The sequence below is a fragment of the Leptosomus discolor genome, chromosome 3, assembly GCF_034619465.1.
Source record: "Leptosomus discolor isolate bLepDis1 chromosome 3, bLepDis1.hap2, whole genome shotgun sequence".
Taxonomy (NCBI): Eukaryota; Metazoa; Chordata; class Aves; order Leptosomiformes; family Leptosomidae; genus Leptosomus; species Leptosomus discolor.
Window position 1 is genome coordinate 67,827,379 of NC_141393.1, and position 20,423 is coordinate 67,847,801.

General features: G+C 49.8%; 1 protein-coding gene across 1 annotated transcript in view; it reads left to right on the forward strand.

Annotated features, from left to right (window-relative positions):
* Window positions 1–17,409, forward strand: part of PAPPA2 (pappalysin 2) — a 93,571-nt gene extending 76,162 nt beyond the window's left edge. The window contains exons 20-22 of the mRNA XM_086462661.1: window positions 1,019–1,090; window positions 15,248–15,346; window positions 17,335–17,409. Coding sequence (XP_086318787.1) covers window positions 1,019–1,090; window positions 15,248–15,346; window positions 17,335–17,409 — 246 coding nt within the window. The remainder of the gene's footprint in view (window positions 1–1,018; window positions 1,091–15,247; window positions 15,347–17,334) is intronic.
* Window positions 17,410–20,423: the final 3,014 nt, after the last annotated feature.

Genomic DNA, 20,423 nt, shown 5'->3' on the forward strand with positions numbered 1-20,423 from the left:
CGCAAACCTAACAGCAGAGCTGCCCCAGCTGCTATGCCACCCAGGAGTGCTGGAGCCAGTCTGCCTGCTGCTGCACCTTTCAAATGGGAGGCTAGGAGAAAACATACGTGCCCCTCTGTGCGACTCCAGTGCTGTGAAGGGCATCCTAGGACAATTTCACAGGCCAGCCATCATTTTATGGGGCCTCAGATTTCAAAGTCAGCCTGAGCTTTACAAGGAGGAAATTGCATGTGCGGTGGGGCTTTTCTTCCCCCTGTATAATCATGAGTGCTCCCCACAAACCCCCGCTGAATGAGCAGGACAATGTGTTCCAGCGTGGTGAAACCAAGCCCTTCACATCTTGTTCTTGTGTCCAGCTGGCTGCAACAGCTGAGTTCTTGCCTTGTAAATACCAGTGATAACCTCAGCCCTGTGAATGAACGTGAGTCTGGTGTATCTGCTTCAGGCCAGGTCCAGGGAGGTAAGTCCTTCCAGGACCTGGTTCTCGGAGCCTGAGCAGCAGTCAATGAGCAAACTGATGCAGGCACTGAGTGCTGATCGGCTGAGCCCCTCATCCTGTACAAGCAAGAAGCTAGTGAATCCAGCAGCGTGCAGAGATGTGATGGCAGACTCAGCCTGTCATGGCCTCGGGTGGCTTCCTCCCAGCAGCAGCTTGTGGCCAAGTCAGCCACTGTAAAGTGGCACGACCAGCCAAACCCGCTTCTCTGGTGGCCCCTCTCTCAGTTGTGTATCTATATATGTCTATGTATACACACACACATGTGTTTGTCTAGCCTCTGCCTTGAACAATGCACTCTGGATTGTGGGTGAACCAGGTGCGTATCCTTGGGTTTGACAGGCTTCAAAGGGTTTCCCATTGGCCAGAGGTGCAGGGAGGGTCCTGGGTGTGCCACTGCAGTCCCGCACTGTGATAAGCAACACAGTGTTGTGGGAGACCCTCTACCTCCAGAAAGCATTGGTGGCTGTTGTCCTCCCTCTTCTGCCTCACCTAACAGCTCATTTCTCCTTCCCTCCTCAGCATATTGTGTGCACGGGCAGGCTGCGGTGGTATCCAGACCCCTCCGTCATTCACTGCATCGAGTCATGTGAGGTAAGCCCCCCTGTCCCCAGCATGAGTAGCCTGCTCCTTGCAGGAGAGTTCCTGGCAATGAAGACTTGCTCCAGCACAAAGCTGGATGGCTTTGCCTTCATTTTAGCTCAGAGCTGGACCAGGGCTTTCTGGCTGAGCAGAGAGACCAGAGCAAGCATCCTTGGGTATGGTCCTCTGCAGCCACAGCAATGCTAGGGAACAAGGGCTGCAGAATAACACATTTCCTTCCTTGTGTGCTGCTTCTTGGCCAGCCAAGGAAGAATGTTCTAGCAAAAGGATTTCACTGGCAAGGGGTATCCCCAAAAACCTGTGCTGACTCCAAGCCTGAATATTTCCTTAACCAGAACCACAGTTCTAGAGTAACATGGATCCAGAAAAGCCCTGCATGACTCACGCGTCCAACCCAAACAACTAGGATTTCCAGCCTTGTACATGCAAAACAAACCACTCCTGAAGAATCTGCAGACAAAGAATTCCTTGCAGAAATTGGTTAGCCACTCATTTCACTTTGAATAATGACCAGGCAGGAGAAAATCATAGGCAGCCTGGAGTCAGTTTGCAAAGGAAATTAAAAATAGGCAGTCTTTGTCAAGCACTCGTTGTTATTATGATTGAGGATAAAAGGAAAAAGAGGGGGTATTTTGGAATGTTGTATGCTGAAAATTTGGGATTTTTACCAAAAAAGAAAATGTAAATGAAGTTTGCACACCAAAAATAGCCTTGGGTTTTGCTGAATTTTTTTATGTGCCCATTTTAATGCAAATGTTCATTTTTGCTTGCCGATTCTGCCTAGCTCAGCTCTTTATCGACTGAAGTGTGGGAGAAAGGGTGATGTTGCAGGGGGGACATCCCCAGGAATAAAATGTTATGGTTAACAGTAGGTGCAGCAGTTATTTTCCAAACTTGATGGCTGTGTTATGTGTCTCTACTGCAAGGCATGGGCTGCAAGAGTAGGGGAATGAGGTGCTGCATGCTAGAGAGGTGTTTGATGGTTGAGTACCAGAGATTAATGATGGATCCTCTGGTATTTTGGGACCTCCAGGTCTTTCTAAACCACATCTTTTAGCCTATGTCTGGTGCAAAGTATTTGAAGTAGGATGGACTTATGTGGAAGAGGAATCCAGATGGTTGTGGTGATCCTGTCTGTGGCTCTCCTGCTAGCAAGGGAGAACTGCTCCTTATGCTCTCTGGGAGTTTGTCCTTCCAAAAGAGAAACATATGGGGTGTAAGATGCTCCTTCTTCCCTTTCTGTGCAGCTCAGGTAAGAGAAAGCCAACAGAGGTGTGAGGATGCTCCCTTAGGCTCAGGTACACCAGACCAGCCCCAGCCTTTTCTCCTCTATGGTTCCTGCACCTCACCTTGGGTCTGTCTTCAGCAAGATATCCCATAGGGGATGATGAAAAATGTCAGCTTATTTGTGTGTGTGTATATGAGAGAGACAGGGACCAACTGCTCAAGTCCCAGCATCTCACAGTAACAGTCACTGTCTTCTGACTGGCCACCCAAGCATGCTCATGGCCATGACCTCTATCTGTTCCTGGATGCTTGTCATCCCCTTTTACTCTTAGAAAGAAATTCCTAGACATCAGTCTTGGCATACAGGAGGATAAGCAAGCCAAAATCCTGCAGTGTCCTACCAGAAGATGGAGAGTCCATGCTCTTCCTCAGCCTTGTAGATTTTTTAATGCCTTTTCTGCTTTCAATTAGCCTTTCGTCAGCAATGACCAGGTAGTACATACTCTCCAGCTGAGTTCTTATCAAAGCCCTACACAAAGCTTCCTTGTGTTGGAAATGTCTCCTTTGAAAGGACTCAGGACTGTATCTGTTATTTCTGCAGTTGCATCAGTCTGGCAGCTCAGATATATCCTGAGGTCAGCAAGTACACCCAGATCTTTGTCTACCTCCTCTGTTTCCAACTGATGAACTCCAACCAAACAGCAGATGTTTTACCATCAGTAGAAGAGCCTGCCCTTCAATTTTGTACAAGTGAATGTCATACTGTTTCTCTCTCTGTTCCTTTGGGTCATTTAACTATTTGTCAGATATCTTGATCCTCCTCTGTGTAACAATGCCTTCTTCCTCGTTAGCAGTTTTCTCAGCACAGGCCTATTTTTAAGGTCACAGTCACTCACTGTAATACTAATGAAGATTCAACCTCAGATAGTTTCTTTCACCCTGATGCTCTCCTTTTTGATACAGCTCACAGCCACCCCCTCCCTATTCTCCTCCTCCTCACTTCTCACATATGTTTCTTTGATTATTCTTTTCATTGAGTTTTCTTCTATGATGCTGCAGGTTATTAAGGTTGCACTGATAAGCCAACTCTTCCTAGATAACTTTTTTCACATGTGTTTTACAGCAGTCATTGTCTTGCCATAAAGAATAACTCTTACCAAAAGTGTCTCATTCAAAGTATCACTCTGGGAGGTCCTGCTCAGCACTGGGAAGAAGGGACATGTTACCAGTCCCCCTGTTCGATTAGAGAGAATACCCTGAATGTTGTTTTCACCCCATCTGTGCTGGCTTCCATCCTCATTCCTATTCCTCTCCTGCCTTCATCCATGTGACCAAAAGCATTGCAGTTCTCAGAGGCCATTTCACTTGGGATCCAATCTCTTGCAGGATGTGGAGCCATCAGATAGTGGGAGTCAAGTGGAGATGGAATATAACCTGTAATCTGTCCTTGCTGCATGGTGCGCCTCTGCCCCCAGTCTCCTTTTTGTGTTCTCCCCTTCGTTTACCTGCACAAGAAATGTGCTACCCCTGCAGAATATAGCTCCTGCTGGGTCTGATTCAGCTTGACTTGCCATGTCCGTGGGACATGTTAGTTGTAGGTTCCTCCTCATTTAACAGTAATCCTTCAGTGGAGGCACAATCTTTATGAGCCCAGCCTCTGCCCGCCACTGGGCAGTGAAATGCTGTTCCAGTGGACTGTCCAGGTCACCTCAGGTCCAAGTCACACCTCGGAGATGCTGTTGTCTCTCCATTTACTGCAGAGCACGTGTTGGATGAGGAAAATTTCTCATCTGGATGCCTCAGTGAGCGAAACAACCCTACACAAGAGAAATTCAGGCCATCTGGCTCATAGTAGTACCATCTCTCCCTGGTGGAGTCGCTTCAGGCTGGGGCATGGGAGCAGTAGCCAAGACTCAACCTTCCCAGCCCCAGTTGGAGCCCTGCCTCACATTGGAAATTTCAGGTCACTGCACAATGGCATTAGAGGGATTCTTGCTCATCTTTATTGTACACTGGCAGCGGATCAGCCTGCCTGCTTATCCGTCTCACTCCTCTCCCCACCTCCCTTCTCTTTCCATGAATCTGGTTGTCTATCTGCCTTCCGGTCTCTTTCTACGCCTTGCCAAGTTCCCCATCCCTGGAGCAGGGAGGCACATAGTTCAGTGGGCGAGGGAGGGAGGGAGGGAGGGATGCAAACCCTTCCAGGAGCCCATCAGGAATACAAGTTAGCGCCGAGAGCACTTTGCCTCTCAAGGGCCAGCAGAACATCTCATCCGCTGCCATCAGTATAAAAACAGATGTCGGCACTGGGGTGGTGGGGGAAGGGAGAAGAGGAGGGGGCTTGGTCCTGGGTGGAGAGGGGAGTGGAGGAGGAGAGAAACCACTCCTCCCTGCTGTGGTTTGGGAGGAGGTGGTTGTGGTCCTGGTGGTGTGCTCAGCTGCTGTGAGGGAGGTGTTTGCAGCATCTGGGGCAGGTTCTCCTAAATCATCCCAAGGTGATCACCTCTCAGCTATCCTCCTCTTTGCCCAAGAGCAAGTGAGGCTGTTGGCTTCAGAGGAGAGAGACAGTATGTACAGTGATCCAGGTTGCTCCCTTGGACTATGCCTGCCACAGTCCAAAACAGCCCATGCATGACTGTGGCTGCTATAGAGCATCTCCTAGTCTGTGCAATTCACTAGCTCTGCATCCTGCTATCTCCCACCATAGGGGCTTCTGTGATTCACACTGTGGCTGTGGTTTGGGTGAAAAAGATCACTTACTCGTCATTGTGTTTACCCATTGTTACAGGATGGAGTAACCACCACTATCCTGCTCAAATACACTCAGAGGAAGGCAGGCTGCTCTTGCAGTGATCAGAGTGAACGTGGGCGGGCTCTTCTGAGCAGCCAACAAGTTGTGCAACATGCTGACCTTTCCCCCACCTCCAGCTCTGTCATCGTTGCATGCAGGTAGCAAAGGGTTAATTGTAAGGGATTTCAGGCAGCATGCTTTCCACAGACCACTGGGAGGCAGAGCTTCATACTGGTATGGTAGGAGCTGGACAAGAGCTACGACAGCTCTGGTCTGCCTCTTAGGGTAGCAATTCCTTCCTGGTGTGACTTTGCGCCTTCTCTGGTTGGGGTTGGCTTTGCTGTGCTTTGGTCTGAGCAGCCCTGCATGCATGCTGGGGGAACATGCAGACACTCTGGCTTGAGGTCTCTGCTTCACAGCCTGGGTGAAGATGGGCCATACCAGAAAGCTGTCATGAGCATGAGCTGCTGGGAATTTCTTAGATCTTCCCCACATGAGGTCAAGGTCTTGCTGCCCTTGCGTGTGCTGCTTGTCATGTTACCACGATCGTAAAACACTAATCCAGTCCCTGTTTTGTGGTTTTCCTGAGGTATTACAATGGAAATTGTGAGATAGGGATTGAAGTGTGTTTGTGGTTGCAAGTTGTTGTCGAGTCTCTCGATCCAACAGGTAGTCCAGGACCTGATAGATCCTTGGCTCTCCCAACCAGCATGCACAAAACCCTCACTCTGCACATCTGTGGCTTGTGTCCAGCATTTGTCAGCCATAATCAATCTCTTTGAAGGCATATGCAATAGGAACAGTGGGAATTCTCACCTAAAATCAGGGTGCTGCTGTGCTTTAATGTGATGGGAGACAGGGTGTGACTTGCTCCCCAGGAAAAGCACTGCAGTCAGGGTCCAGCTGCAGGCAGTTGGCTCTGCACCTCACTACCAATGGGGCTGGGGCCCCTTGATTGTTCCTCCTCCTCCCTAGGTGGACTCTGCTTTTGTACCACAGCAAAGCTCAGCAGAGGAAACTAGGTATCGCAGCATGGCCAGAATTCAGTCACCCTCTTGTGATGCTTACATCATCACTCTCTCATCTCTTGTCCCTGCAAGACAGTTTATCCAACTTGCACTCTTCCTCTGTCTGTCATATGGCTTTGAAATTGCAGAGAGGATCCTACTGGGTGTGACTGCTGTTCTTGCAAGCAGGCAAGAGGTAGACCATGTGATTGTATTGCTTCAGGGGTCTCACCAAAGCCAAAGTCTAAAGCCCATGTGATCCAGGTGACTCTATGAGTTGCCCTAGATTCTGGTACATTCAAATTTTGCATAATGCATGACATGTTGGCCTCCACATGTCAAGAGGACACAGTGGAGTTGGAAAAAGCAATCAATATGATTAAGGGAATGCTATAGCTGCCCTTCAAGAAGACACAAAAACAGCTGGGGATCTTCAGTTTGGAGAGCAGAAAACTGCTGGAGGTTTGCTAAGTCACAGAAGTGCTGGATAAGATGGGTGTAGAAGTGGGGAGCACCCACTGAGACTGGCAAGGGGTTTGTTTCAAACGAAGCAAAGTGCTTTGGACACAGTGAGCACTGAGCTCTGAAACTGGCTGCCACGTGAGGCTGCAGGGGTAGTAGCTTTAAGTTCAGAAAGGGATTAAACAAATTAATGGACATCAGGGCTACAAACAGATACTGAAAAGACCAGGCAGGGCTATACCTTCTACCATGCTTAGTGTAGCAAGTGCAGACAGTGGGGGAGTACAAGGAGCATGGACTGCAGGTAGTGGTCACTTATAGATCAGACCTGGCCCCTGACTGTTGAAGTCAAAGCCCTTCATGCTGAAGAGGTGGAATGCAAGATGGGGAGCTCTCTATATACATACTGGGTACATTTTCATGCTGCTCTTGGCATGAGCAGCACAGGCTGCTTAGCATGGGATATAGCCTTCCAGGGGATGAGCCTAAGGAAATCTATTCCTCTTCCAAAAATCTTAGTTGAGGCATACTTTTCCTAAACTGTGAGAAGATCTCTGTCCCCCGCACACATGTAGAGTGTGATTATAGAAACCTCCTTAAGAGGCAAAGCAGAGGGAAATAAAATGATCACACACTAGTATGGTGGAAGGACAGGGGACAGGCACAGCTCTCCTGCCTTCAGGGACAGGTTTATAGAGCCCCAAAAGATGGGGGCCCTTTGGCACAGGTATGACCACAGCATCCAGGAACACCACCAGTGGTGGTGGAGACCCAAAGAGTTGGAAGCAGCCTCAGCTTCCCCAAGCCGCATTGTGCAGGCTGGCCTGCGCTTGGGATGCCCTGACTTATGGCTGCTTCTCTGCCCTCTCCAGCTCAGGTGCCATCCCTCCATCCCTGTCCACATCCCACTTTCCAATCTCCTATTGGTCACAGTTGTGCAGCCAGTGACACAGACAGAGGGAACAGAAAGCCGCTGAAAGCACGCGCTGAAATAAAAATCAGTGAGTTGCTTCTGATAATAAACAAACATCCCCAAGCATAGCCCAGCCAACTGCTCTTCCAACACGAATATTCATTCCCCTTCAGCTCCTTCATCCCTTGTACATTGTTTTTCTTTCTGTTTAAGATCTGTAACAAGAACTTGGCAGAAACCAGATACAAGTGGGTCAGGAGGCCCTTGTGGTTTTCAGGGCTTGTTTTCCATAACCCGTTCTATCCTGCAACTTATTTTGCACAAACAGCTTGGCAGGAGATCTAATACATGGCAGCAGGCGAGCTGCTGAGGGCAGGATTGCAGGCTGGTGCTCATGGCATGGGAAGTTTTGACTTCTCTTGTGTGTGCAGCAGCAGCCCTGGGAATGGGGATCGCTGGAGACCCAACTCCGGGAGCCATCATGCTTGCCAGAAGCACTGTCAACACACAGCATCTTCCTCTGCTCCCTTTTGCTTGTTCTTTCCTGCTTCTGTTTTTCTTCTCCTGTTAGCACTGAGGTCAGAGTGTAAAAAAGGCCAAGACTAAGGACCCCACTGTGAATAGATCATGGACACAGATGCTTTTATGGGAGCAAACACCTGCTCTGATGTTGTGTTCATCTACACCAGCTTTCCATCCCTTTCTTCACTCTCATCCCTGTGGAATATGCAAAGCCCTCTCCAGGTCACTGTCTGCTGAGACATGGGGTCCCTGAGGAGCTAGGCACAGAGCAGTACAGGGATAAAGAAATGCATCCCCATTCAGTAGCCCAAAATGCCACATACTCACTTCTGCAGTAGAAGTGTATCCAAGCCAGATCCTGGCTTGGGACACAGAAGCACTTTCAGACACCATGAAGGCAAAGACCTGCTTTCCCAGCATGGTCATCTACAGCAACATTCAGGCTGGAGACCAAGCAACAATCTAACCTGTGTGGTCTCCATACCCCTTTAGACACTGATCCTGTCCAAAGTCAATCCAGACTGATTCAAACAGGGCCCTGTCCAAAGTCAATCCAGACTGATTCAAACAGGGCACAGATGCTTGCAGGAAATCCATGTCCAAGGGACCCCCTTTGTCCTGAAGAACATCTAGAGCTGCATACCAGGACTGCTGGGAGCTGGGCTGTTGCTTGCCATGGGCATGGCAGTACAAGTGATGGTACATAGGCTGAAAACAGACAGCAGGATGCTGCCTTCCAGTCTGTCCTCTCTTCCTTGAAGCGTTCCTTCGAGTATATGGAGTGCTTTCTCAAGCAAGAAGTCTCTGTTTTCTTCGTGAGGCTGGGGAGAAGGATGTTGGAGTTGGAGCAGATATTCCTGAAGACCTGAGTCGTGATGAAAATGATCTGCACACTGAGCTGACAAATGAGTGGCTCAGGGACACCAGCAAGCTCAGAAATAATTGGCATTTCTCCATTTTGCTTTCTGGCTGTGTCTGAGGTGAGAGGGCAGGTCCATGATATCTCCAGGCAAGCCATCCTACAGGCATGTGGCTCCAAGGGACAGCTGCCGTGGTTCAAAAGGAGCAGAGGGATGGCTCAGGGAACAGAAGCTGGGAGACCAAAAATGGTGGATGAAGCATTGGGGCTGCAGGAATTTGTTCCTCTTTTCTCTTCTACAGGCCACTTGGGCCCACGTGCCTTTTGCCCAATTTCTAGAGCTCTCTTCTTTTCAGCAGTGCTTGCCCTGCCTCCCTCTCTGCGATCGGTCAGGTAGAGCTCGCTTGCTGCTTGGAGTGAGGCATCCCAAAAAACTTTTAGAGCAGAAGCCAGCTCTGTTCCCTCTTCATCCCTCTCTGTGTTTTTCAGAGCCGATTTCCTCCTTGCGTGCCCAAGAGCCTCAGGAAGGAGAGAGGGAAAGTGAACGTACTTGGGGTGTCAAGGGGGGAGAAAAAAAATAATTAAATAAAAGACACACTGCAACAGAGAGAGGGCCAAGAAAAATATTTAATCCAAACAATGAACATTGTCGTTTCCTCCCACAGTCTGCATTCCCAGTCAACTTCCCTGGGCAAGCAGGGGGAGCCAAGAATGGCCGGGCTCTCTGCCTCACCAGCATGAGTGTGTGTGTGTGTGTGTAAGGAAAGGGATGTATTCTGGGGACACTGCCATAACATCACTTTAACTAGCTCCTGCCACATCTGTGGCTGAAGGAAGCGACACCAGCCTCAGTTTTCTGTAGGGAAACAGTGGTTTGGAGGGATGCGGACAGGGATGGGAGGGGGAATTTCCAGGGACCCAAGCTGGGCTGGTGGATGCATAGGGGCTTTAAATGAACCAGACTTTTAACAAGGCTTTGGGTACTCTTCAAGTTCTCCCAGGGACCTCCCAGAGCCTTCTGAAATATCTTGGCTAGTGGCTGAGGTGAGAAGGAAGGAAAGGTATCCAGTGGGGAGAAGCTGCCCTCTGCCTCTTCCTGGCCAAGGGCTGCTGCAGCCTCTTCATGCTTTCCTTTCCCCCCACACCCCTGCCTGCTCCCCACTGCCAGGTGCAGTGGTTTTTCTTGCATGTCTTAGACCCCTGAAGCCGCAGCAGTCTCCAACCCTGGGGCAATTCAAGGTTCATGTCCCCTGGTTCAGTGAGCCCTGGTTTGGGCTGACATCTCTCTACCACCAAATGGGCTGGGGTTTCCAGCTGTGCTAGGTGAAAGCCTGGCCCTGGCTACTGCTGCTTTCTTGTTTCTGGTGCTGAGCACACGCTGATGCCTTTGGAGACTTGCTCTTGAAGACCTTGCAAGGCTTCTGGAAGACTATGTGCACAGTGAGGGGAGACATTTCCCCAGCAGAGGTTTATCGCCCATCCCAGTCCATCTCCCCTGCCGCACCATCTCCCTCCTGTCTTCTCCAACTGACTCATCCATCGTAAGAGCACAATTAACAGCGGTGAAGCTGATGCACAAGGTGTGAGTCTGACGGCAGTGTCAGCTTTTCCAAGGCTGGTCCCTGCTTGTCTCCCCTGACAAAATTATGGTTCCCCCATTCCTCTGGGGCTGCTTTGAAAGCAACAGATGAGAAAGATGAAGACATCTGCACCTCCTCAGCTACAGGATAGTATGTGGTCATCTCAGCATGCAAAGGGTCCAAGGTCAGTGCCCAGAATGTCAATGCCCAAAATACCAATGCCCAAAAGGAAGGATAAAAGGACAGCAAAATCCGTGTTGACTTAGAAGCATCATAAAAGCAAACTATGTACCCTCCTTGGATGGGATTAGCACAATCAAAAAGCCCAGGACCTGCGCAACCTCCAGAAGGCTGGGGGGAAACATTTTGCTTACTAAGGCTGGGCTTTCTCTAGCTATGGGCAGATTGAAATCACAAGCACTTTCAATCCCAGTGGCAGTGCAGGAGTGTCTTTCAGCTCTTCAGTTACACAATTGGCCAGGTGCATGCTGATTTTTTTTCTTTTGTCTACCTTCCTCTGAAGCATCTGGAATGGGTCATCACCAAAGCAAGGTACTGGGCCTTCAGGTCTGCTCAACCAGAGCAAAACCTATGTTCCTGAGAAACAATGTTCATCAAATGCCTGCAACGCAGCACCGAAATATGTACGATACTGATGACATCTCTGATTTATTCTTTGTGCTCCATCTTTCCTTCATTCTGTTCCACGCTTTCACGCTCTTTCGCAGTGAATCAATCTACATATAAAGTGGATTTGAAGAAATGTGCCTGGACCCTGCCCACCTCCCCAGTGGTATTGAGGGCTCCCCGCCAGGCAGGATGGCAGCCCTGCGGAGGGAACCAGACAGCTCGGTCCTGTCCCAGGCACTCTGCAGGGATGGTGGAAAAACGCTGTGCGCAGACGCTTCACCCTGCGTGGCATCTCCTGGCAGCTTTGAGAGAAACGGCACTGCCAAGCCCTCTGAGATGTTTCTGCCTGGGATGCGGCAGGATCTAATCGGTCCTTTCTCACATCCTTCCTTTGCCCGCAATATTTTTCCCTTTTTTTTTAAAAAAAAGCTTTTTTTTTTTTTCTCTTTTCAGTTGTGCCTATACCTGGCTTTGTGAGCATGTGCGTTTTTAGCCTATTTAAATTGCCAAGCACTTGATTCACAGTTACTACTTTTATGCCAGCAGCGCAGGACTTGGGCCCGCTCAGGCTCCACGTGCTAACACATGCCCCACTGGAGCTCCTGTCTGAATAAACATGGAAGAAGGATGACACAAATGGGGAGATTCGCTGACACAGCCCGGCTCCCTGGCTGCCTTGGTGGCATGCCGCCTAGCCGAGCAGCTCCCTATCACTTAATGTGGCACAGAGCAGTTGTGACAATTACCTTATTCGTTTTTTTCCAGTTTGTATGAGCCATTTCAACAAGCCCTTTTTCCCCCTGCACTGGAGGATGCATATTCTGGCGACTGAAACCCAGCTGGCTGTTTCCCTGGTTCACGCCCATTGCCTTTGAATGGCATGGTTGGATATTGGCATTTTCTTTTTTCTTGCCAACATCTTAAAACATTGTTGAGTGTTTCTGTGAGTCGCCAACGTTGGCAAACCTCCCTTCTTGCACTGCTGTCATGGCTTTCTGTAGAGCCACAGGGCTCAAGCACAGGCTGAACAGAGTCTGTACAGCTTTTCCTCTCTCACATCACCTGCTTTTAGTACGTTGCATTGCCTGTGTCCACCCTTGCTGTGACTCTTGCAAGACCAAAATGATGCAAGTACAAGGGCACCTGTGCCCTCAAGGGTGACCCCCCAGCACCTTACTTTGCTCCTTCTGCTTTCAAAGATGAAACCACCTGGAGATTCTTGACAAGGTGAAGTGACGGGAGTCACTGTGTTCTCCAGGCACTGGGCGAGGAGCAGGGACAGCAGTCCCGGAACACTGCGCCTGGCTCTTTTGAGCCTTGACTCCAATTAGTCATTTTTCACTTTCCCTTCATATGTTTTTCCAACGTAATTTGGAGCATGAGTTGTTAAGTTTCCCCAACAAGTGTTGCCATAGGAGCCTGTATTTGTTTAGGGTGGGGTACAGGCTCTGGCGGGTTGAGAGGAAGGGGCAAATAGACCTAATACGTGTAGAGGGAAACTGAGGGCCTCTCCTTCACCATCCTGTCCCAGCCTCTGTCCTCCCCCCACCTTGCACACAAGATCTGGAAATCGTTTCAGACCTGTGCAGCCGGGATGGGCAAACCTCCCTATAATTGTATGGAAACTATCAAAGCAGCGGGTGTTGTTTTGCCAGTGAGTCATGACATATGGAGCAAAGCTCAAGGAAAATCTCCACTGCATGGAAGGCTGCAAAAGCAAATCCCACCCAGAAAAGCTCTTCTCCGCCAGTGGCCCTGGCCAGTCCCCTGCCTGCATCCCTGCACCAGCCAGCCCCAGCATCCCTGCCCTAGCCTTCCCAGTGCTCAAAGCTGCTTCACAGCTCAGAGACCTTCTTTGATCACCATCATTTAAGACCTACTGATACTTTTCAATGGAAGAGGAGTGTTAACCCTGTTGCCTTGGTGAAATTGCACCCTGGTCTCCTCTGGACATGGTTTGTGACAGCAATGATGGGAACCGAATCCCTTCTTGTTTTTGAGTGAGCTACCTAACCCAGCTGTGCCTCAATTTCCCAGGTGTAGGAAGGTGTGTTCGCTCTTCTTCTCTTGTGAGACCTTCCAGACAAATGCAGTGTCTCTGTGGCTGCCTGGATTTGGCCCAGGGACGGTGATACTGGTAGCACAGACTCAATGGTTCGCCATAATCCCTGCTGCTACTTCCTAAAGTGACATTAGCCTGCGTTGAGCCCATTTCTGTTTCTTGTGAGTAACGATGACAAAAAGCCACATCAGTTCTCTGGTTTTGGCATTTTTTTCGTGTGAATTATTGGCATTATCACCAGTCCTGCATGCTGGCTTTGGCACAGTGGAGGCAGGGATATCATGGTGCAGTGACATTTTTCAGCTGGCTGTCATTTGGTTTAGGAGTGTTATGGGCAAGTCTCCATTAAAGGCTGGGTCCGGGTATTTTCTGAAGACCAGTTGTCGTTTGGGGCCACCAGATTCAATGAAATGGGTTGGCTGCTTCCATAAGCAAAGGCATGCCCAGGTTTCCACCAAGAGCCCTTTCTGATGACAGCAGTCCTTCTGGAGATTGTCCATGGTTGCTGGGCCAGTAGCTACCATCACAGAGCCTGGAGCGGGAGAAGCATTTCATTACTAATCACTCAGTTAATGAATGGCCTCTCCATTCTGTTAGCACATTTGGTTGTTACTTGGCAGTGCTGATGTGTATCTGTGATAAATAAACCTTGGCTGCAGATCATTCCTGACAGTTCATTGCAAGTGCTTCACATGCACATTGTTTGGTTGCACCAGTCGCAACACATTGTTTCTCAGCCCTAGTTGGCTGCTTCTCAGCCCCAGTTGCTTGTTTCTCTGATCAGATGACTCATGTAACTAAACAACAATAAAACGGATTTCTGAATGGCTGCTTGTGCCATTTAACATTTCTGGACAGAAAGCTATTCTGCTGCAATAGCTTTCTGTTTCCATGTTAGAGCTGAAAGCAAAAAGGCTTATTAGTGATGGAGCATTTATCTGAGCTGCACCAAGGCAAGCTGGACTCTGCAAATCCCAAGTTGTCCAGGCAGACCTGAATGATTCACAGGAGAGCAGCAAAGGGCACTGGGCTGTGCCACACAAAATGGAGCCACCGTTATTTCGGGGATGCAAAATCCCCCAGCACTCAACCATACGATTTCCTTACAGAGAGTGAGATTTGGGCCACGGAGAAGAGAAATGAGGAGAAAGATGGCCAAGAATGAAGCTGGAAGGTGGCCACATTGCCAATATTTCTGGTTATCAGTAGCCTGGTGTCCTCTCTGCTCAATCCGGAGTTGGATTGTGCCTGCAGGGAGCTAGTGTTTAATGAAGATCCCTTCTGTTTGTCCCAGCTGTCCACTAGATGAGTAGCCTTGTAGTCCAACCTGGTGGACAGGGCTAGAGCCTCCAGTGGAGAATCTAAAGGAATTTGGGGACAGGGTCAGAGCCAAACCAAAAGCATTCCGTAAAAGGCATAGGCCTTTCAACTAGTGCTTGCCAATGCCTGGCTTGGCTTGAGTACAAGTACTTCTGGGAGACCCCTGACCTTGTTGAACTAGCAAGGTGCTCTGTTGATCTTCACAACAGCTGTACTTAGCTGCCCAAGCCAGGTCACCAAGCTCAACTTCAGAGCCAAACTTTTTGGGAGGAGGGATGTTGGAGAGAAGAGTTGGGTCAGCTTCTTACAGAGCCTTGCACTAGCTGCGAACATGCAGACAGCTGGATTACACTGGAGACACATGAGAGTGGTGTGAGAAGGTGGATGAGCAGATGAGGTGGTGAACTGACTTCTAGTTGGGTGGCAGTAGACTCCATGGAGAAGCACTGAGTCAGATGGGAATGGAGACTTGTGGCATTCAGGTTGGGGCCCTCCCTAGCCATGTGGATTTATTTTCTCACTTCCTGACACAATTTCCCAATCCTCAAGCTGCAGCTGCTGCCCTCCGAGCACCTATTACTCCATACACACTAGCTGGGATAGCAGTATTCTTGTGCCCTTTGGCTTTGAAGAGAGGGTTGTGTTTGGTGGAATTGGGCCTTGGCCTTTGTCAGAGGTGCACAGAGGCCTTGATTAGGACCTGGGATCTCTGCTTTTGGGGGCAACCTCATGCTTTCAAATAACCCTTTCAGCAAAAACTCATTTCTCTGCCTAGCCCTTCCAAGCGGACGGCTGGTGTGACACCATCAACAACCGGGCATACTGCCAGTATGACGGGGGTGACTGCTGCTCCTCCACACTGTCCTCCAGGAAGGTAAGTGAGCATCTTCTGCAGCACTGGCCAGGATTTGGGATTGAGTGGTGACTGCTAGCCATGCTCTTTGGCTTTGCTGGCCATGGAACCGAGCCTGCAATGCAATTCTCCCACAAACGGAGAACAAACCCATGATTTTAAGCCAAAGCCAGCTGAAGCTGATAGACATCATACCACTGATTAACAGCAGGGTTTGGACTCGGGCCAGTGGGACTGAAAGCTCAGCCCAACTCCCACTGAGGTTCATGGGATTCCCTCTCATTTTGGGAAATTAATCCCGAAGAAATTACTTCCATAGGATGTAGTGCTAGCCGTGGTGAGTCAGGAGTCACCTTGTCATACAATTGAGCAATCTCAGGGGATTTTTGGTATGATCCATTGGCGTCTGCTATGGGCTGTCTTTCCCTCCCAATTTTCCTGGGGAGGGAAGGAGGGAGGAATCGCATAGAGGGAGCAACTTGGCATTGGGGTTGCACAGACCCTTCTTTGTCTCCCCTCCCAACCTCCCCTCCCACCTAACTTGCTATCCAGCACTCACAGCCCATCCTTCCTAAGCATATCCAACAACAAAACAAATCATAGGGCATGAGATAATTTCTCACTGCAAAAATATGTGAATTTGGATCTTCTCATCTTTGTTGTGGAGCTTGAATCATTTTTCCTTTCATCACGCATACACACACAGAGAAAAAGAAAAATAAAATCCTGGGAAGATCCAGTTGAGATAGGAGAGAAAAGGCTTTACACCCAAGTGATGAGTGAAACCTCCACAGCGATATCATGACATCTCAGAGCAAGGCATGGCTCTCAGGAGGTCTGAGACATCTGGATCTCTGGCCAAAATAAATATCAGGTTTGCAGTGGAAGGTGGGGGGATTCAGTCCCATGGCTCTCAGGAGACCCAGCCCCAGCTTGCATCCCCCACAGGTCCGTGATCTCTTGTGGCACAAGCCTCCAACACATCTCTGTCAAGGCAGATGCAGGAATACGGGGTTTAAATACCAAAAACCGACTTCAGCCTCTCACTGGCCCAGTCTGAAAAATCAAATGTGCTTCTACATTAAGAAAAACTCCTGTCTCTGAGTCTGGTGTGTATAAAACCTCTGGAGGAAACTGTTTTCTCAGCTCCCATGGCCCATGACTGGGCAACTGTCAACCAGGAGCCACATGCTGTGGTGGTGCTCTTCCACCTTGCTCTGCTGCCACCAGCTAAGGTGACATAAGCTTGCTCGGCTGCATGCAGTTGTAGAGAAAGCAGTGTGCAATGAGCCTCTCTCCCTACATGGGATGACCCAAAGCAGCATAGCTTGTGGGTGGCCCTAGATGGCCCCACTGCCTGCCCCACTGAAGGCTGTTCCTGCTCACACAGCCTCCAGCCTGTCTGAGTTTTTGTAATCCATAATGCACAAGAACTGTATGCATCTACCCTGCCTCCTATATTGGGTAGGGTGGAGGCCAGCTTTTGCAGCTGGGAGCTTGGTTGGGTTCCTCCAAGAGGTGCAGAAGATGAGGCTATGCTACCTTTATGCTTTGCTGAGCCTGGAAGAGCCAGGAATAACTTGAGGGACAGGTCCATGGGCTCAGACATGGACAAGGGGGGCTTTCTAACAGAGGCTAAAGTAAAATTGAAATCTAGAGGTGCCTCACCACTGCCTGCCATAGTCCAAATGTTTTACATGCACCAGGGGATACTTCTCCCCAGGATTTGACATTTGAGGCACAAGACTCAAGCTGACCCTTGGTTGCAAAATTTGAAACACAAGTTAACAAAAAAAGGAAAACGCTAAGAATAAAACTCAGCTGGGGACAGTTTGTATCAGAGCCCATTTCTCAGTGAGCGTGGAGCCTGGCAGTCTCCACCCATCAGAGTGCAGCCCAAAGTGTCTGTCTGTCTCCATACTGGGATGGAAAGGGCTTACAGGGGCATAGGGGTGACAGAAGCCAGGGATCTCAAAGCAGAGGCTCACATCTCCCTTTGGTCACCCCAGGTGATTCCGTTTGCTGCTGACTGTGACCAGGATGAATGCACTTGCCGCGACCCAGCGGCTGAGGAGAACCAGTAGCGGCACCATGAAGGGCCTCTCTCGGTCAGGCGAGCGCCGGAGGAGCGAAGTGGCATCAATGGGGCCCACTGGGGAATGGCAGGGTGCGAGGGGGCAGGAGGCGTAAGGAAGAGACAGGCAGGGTGATGGCAACCATGCACGGAGGGGACAGGTTGAGGCCACCAAGCAGTGAGCGGGCTGCAGCATGGGAGGGCAGGTGTGTGGCCATCCCCTCCCCATCGCTACTCCCTTCTGAACCCAGCCGGGACATGGGGGCTCGAGGGGCTCATCCTGGGGTCCAGCGCCACCTCGGCCATGCACTGGGCTGGGCTCCACAGCAAGAGCCCAGGTGCTGCCACAGACATTTGTCCTTGTCTGGCATCTGGGTGTCTGTCTTTGCTCTGGATTTTGTCACTATTCACTCCCCTCTGCTGTACAGGCTTCTTTATCAAGGTCGAGGTAGTTGTGATCTCTCTGCAAATATTTAAACTTAATTATATATATATATATATATACATATATATAATATATATAAATATATATATTATATTTTCTTTGCTCTTGGTGAAGCTGAGAAAGGATATCCTTTGTCACACACCCACGCTGCTGTGAAGTACAAACCATTGGGAGAAGCACAAGGCAGGGCAGAAGGAGCAGGGAATTTCCCCTTCCTTGCTGAGAGGGAGTTGGAAGAAGGACAGAGAGAGAAGCCAAACACCCAGGCCATGCCGGCAGAGAGCTCCCCAGGCAGGCAGTGTGGAGGCTGCAACCTCAAGGTACTCTCAGCATCTTGTAAGCACCAAGTTTTGCCCTTGGGATTTGCTGGTGCTTTGCCTTGCTCTGCTTTTTGAGTCCTGGGTCAGGATTTTGAGGTTGAGAAGAAACGCTGCTGTGCATTTGCATCACCACAGCAAGCACGGCAGATTTGGTAAGCGCTGCTGCCCCAAAGAGCACCACAGACGCCCATCACCCATTATTTCAGAGCCCTCTGGGAAGGGTTACATATCCACATGGGGTCGCTGCATGGTCAATAGAAGCAAAGACACACAATGATCCCTCTCTGCCTCTCTCCCCCTGTCTGCTGCACACCCAACTATATGAGGGATGTAGTGGGCAAGCCAGAGTAGCTGTGTGATGCTCTGAATGAAGGATGATGAGGTGGTCCTTCTTTTCTTTCCTCATGCCTCCTTTCCAAACATGAGCTTCAACGGTGTTGTCATCAGTTCTCAGAGGAGACCAGACCCTGTAATGCAAGGAGAGGCACAACCCAAAGGACCTGTCAGGAGACTTTGAGCGTCATCTTTTCCCATCAAGATTTTCTTATTAGTATTTCTGTGGCTGAACCCATCATGGCAGACATACAGTTGCTGACTTTCATGAGTGTCTCGCTCCTGTAGGCACTAAGTGAAAATCTTCAGTTTCACTTCTAGACCCAAAGAAGCCCAGCTAGAAACTTTGCCCTCCATAGTTGATTCCCAGAAGCTCAGCTTGGCAACCTGGACCCAGCCCCATAGAGGCAGTGGGTAGGTAAGGTGCCTGGCTCGAGCTGAGGTTATCGCTGGTGGGTTTGTGCTGCAAAGAGGTAGAGAAAAAGGATAGAAAGAGGAGAGCAGCTAAAGCACCACAGAGTAGGAGCACGGACTCCGGTGTCCCCGGATGTAGCTGCAGGCTGGGACCAAGAGACCCAAGGCTGCCCGGCTGCGTCCTCCCCACATGCCCTGTGCTGGTGGAGGCAGGTTCCACGCCAGGGTTTGTCCGGTGCAGAAGCAATGGAGAGAGGGTGACACGGTGTGGAGAGACCGGGAATTTTCAAGGCATCCTTTAGCTTCTGCTAGCTCCACACACTCCACACACATCCCCCCCATCTTTTTGTCAGGCATCCCCTAAAGTTGTGTTTCACTGGAGGACGGGAGTAGGGGCAGAAGTGCCTGGACATCCCACCAGCGTCCAGGCAGGAGATGCCTTGTCCTTCTCCAAGCCCTTTCCTAATCTCAAGTGTCTCCATCGTTCCATGGCGGGTCACCTCCTGTCTGCCCTGGTCTAGGAAGGGGTACGAGGGGAGGACAACAATGCGCGCCATCTCCTCTTGCAGCAGGGACACACTGACATTTCTGTTTCTGTCATGCACAAGTGATGACACTCCAGGGTTTTCACCCAAATGCACTGCCAGTTTGGCAGAGAGCTTAGATTTTTTTGACGGCAATCCACTTTTCAACGAAAAAAAACCTCAAACAACAAAACAAAACTTAAAAAAAAAAAAAAAAGAGAAAAAAAAAGAGCCTTTTGAGACTCTTCTAGCCCCAATATCCTCAGGGGGCGCAGCTTGGGCAGTCTGTCCTGCTCCACCAGTGCAGGGAAGGGGAGATCTAGGGGTCTTGGCACAGCAGGAGCCGGAGGCATGGCAGCCCCGAGCCGGTGGGAACTGTGGGGATGTGGGTGACATACAGAGGGAGAATTTCAAGGCCCAGCATCTTGCCATACTGAACCTTTCCCTGTTACCTGGATGCCTGTGTGTTTAGGTGCCAAATTTTTATCCTTTTGGCATGAAAATCCTGGTCTCAGCAATGGCTCACCCCTGCTCACCAGTGGGTGCAGGGAAGGGACCGTGCCCCATGGACAGGGGAACCGGGGGGCGGTGGGTGGAGGTGCTGGCTTGGCTGATAGACATTTGTGCTTCTCATGAATGGATAGCTTCTACGTACCGTAATATTGTTCTATAGCAACACTGAGCGGTTTTTGTCCCCTTTAGGGTTTTATTCACAATGGAGGCTGCTGCTATTTTTATTTTTTTGTATTTGATAATTATTTTTTATAAAAATCTATGAAAAATAAATAATCTTCTCATCCTCCACCTCTTTTGCATCCTTGCTTCACCTAAAGGGGATCTGGGCTGCGGGAGGGAGGCAGTTCAGCTGCCCCCAGCACCCTCTGTCCCACCTGTCCTCCTCTGCCCCAAATTACAGACTCTCCCAGTACTGTCGCAGTTCAGTGGGAGAGCTCCTTTGGGTTTTGTGTTGGGATGGGGATGCACACCT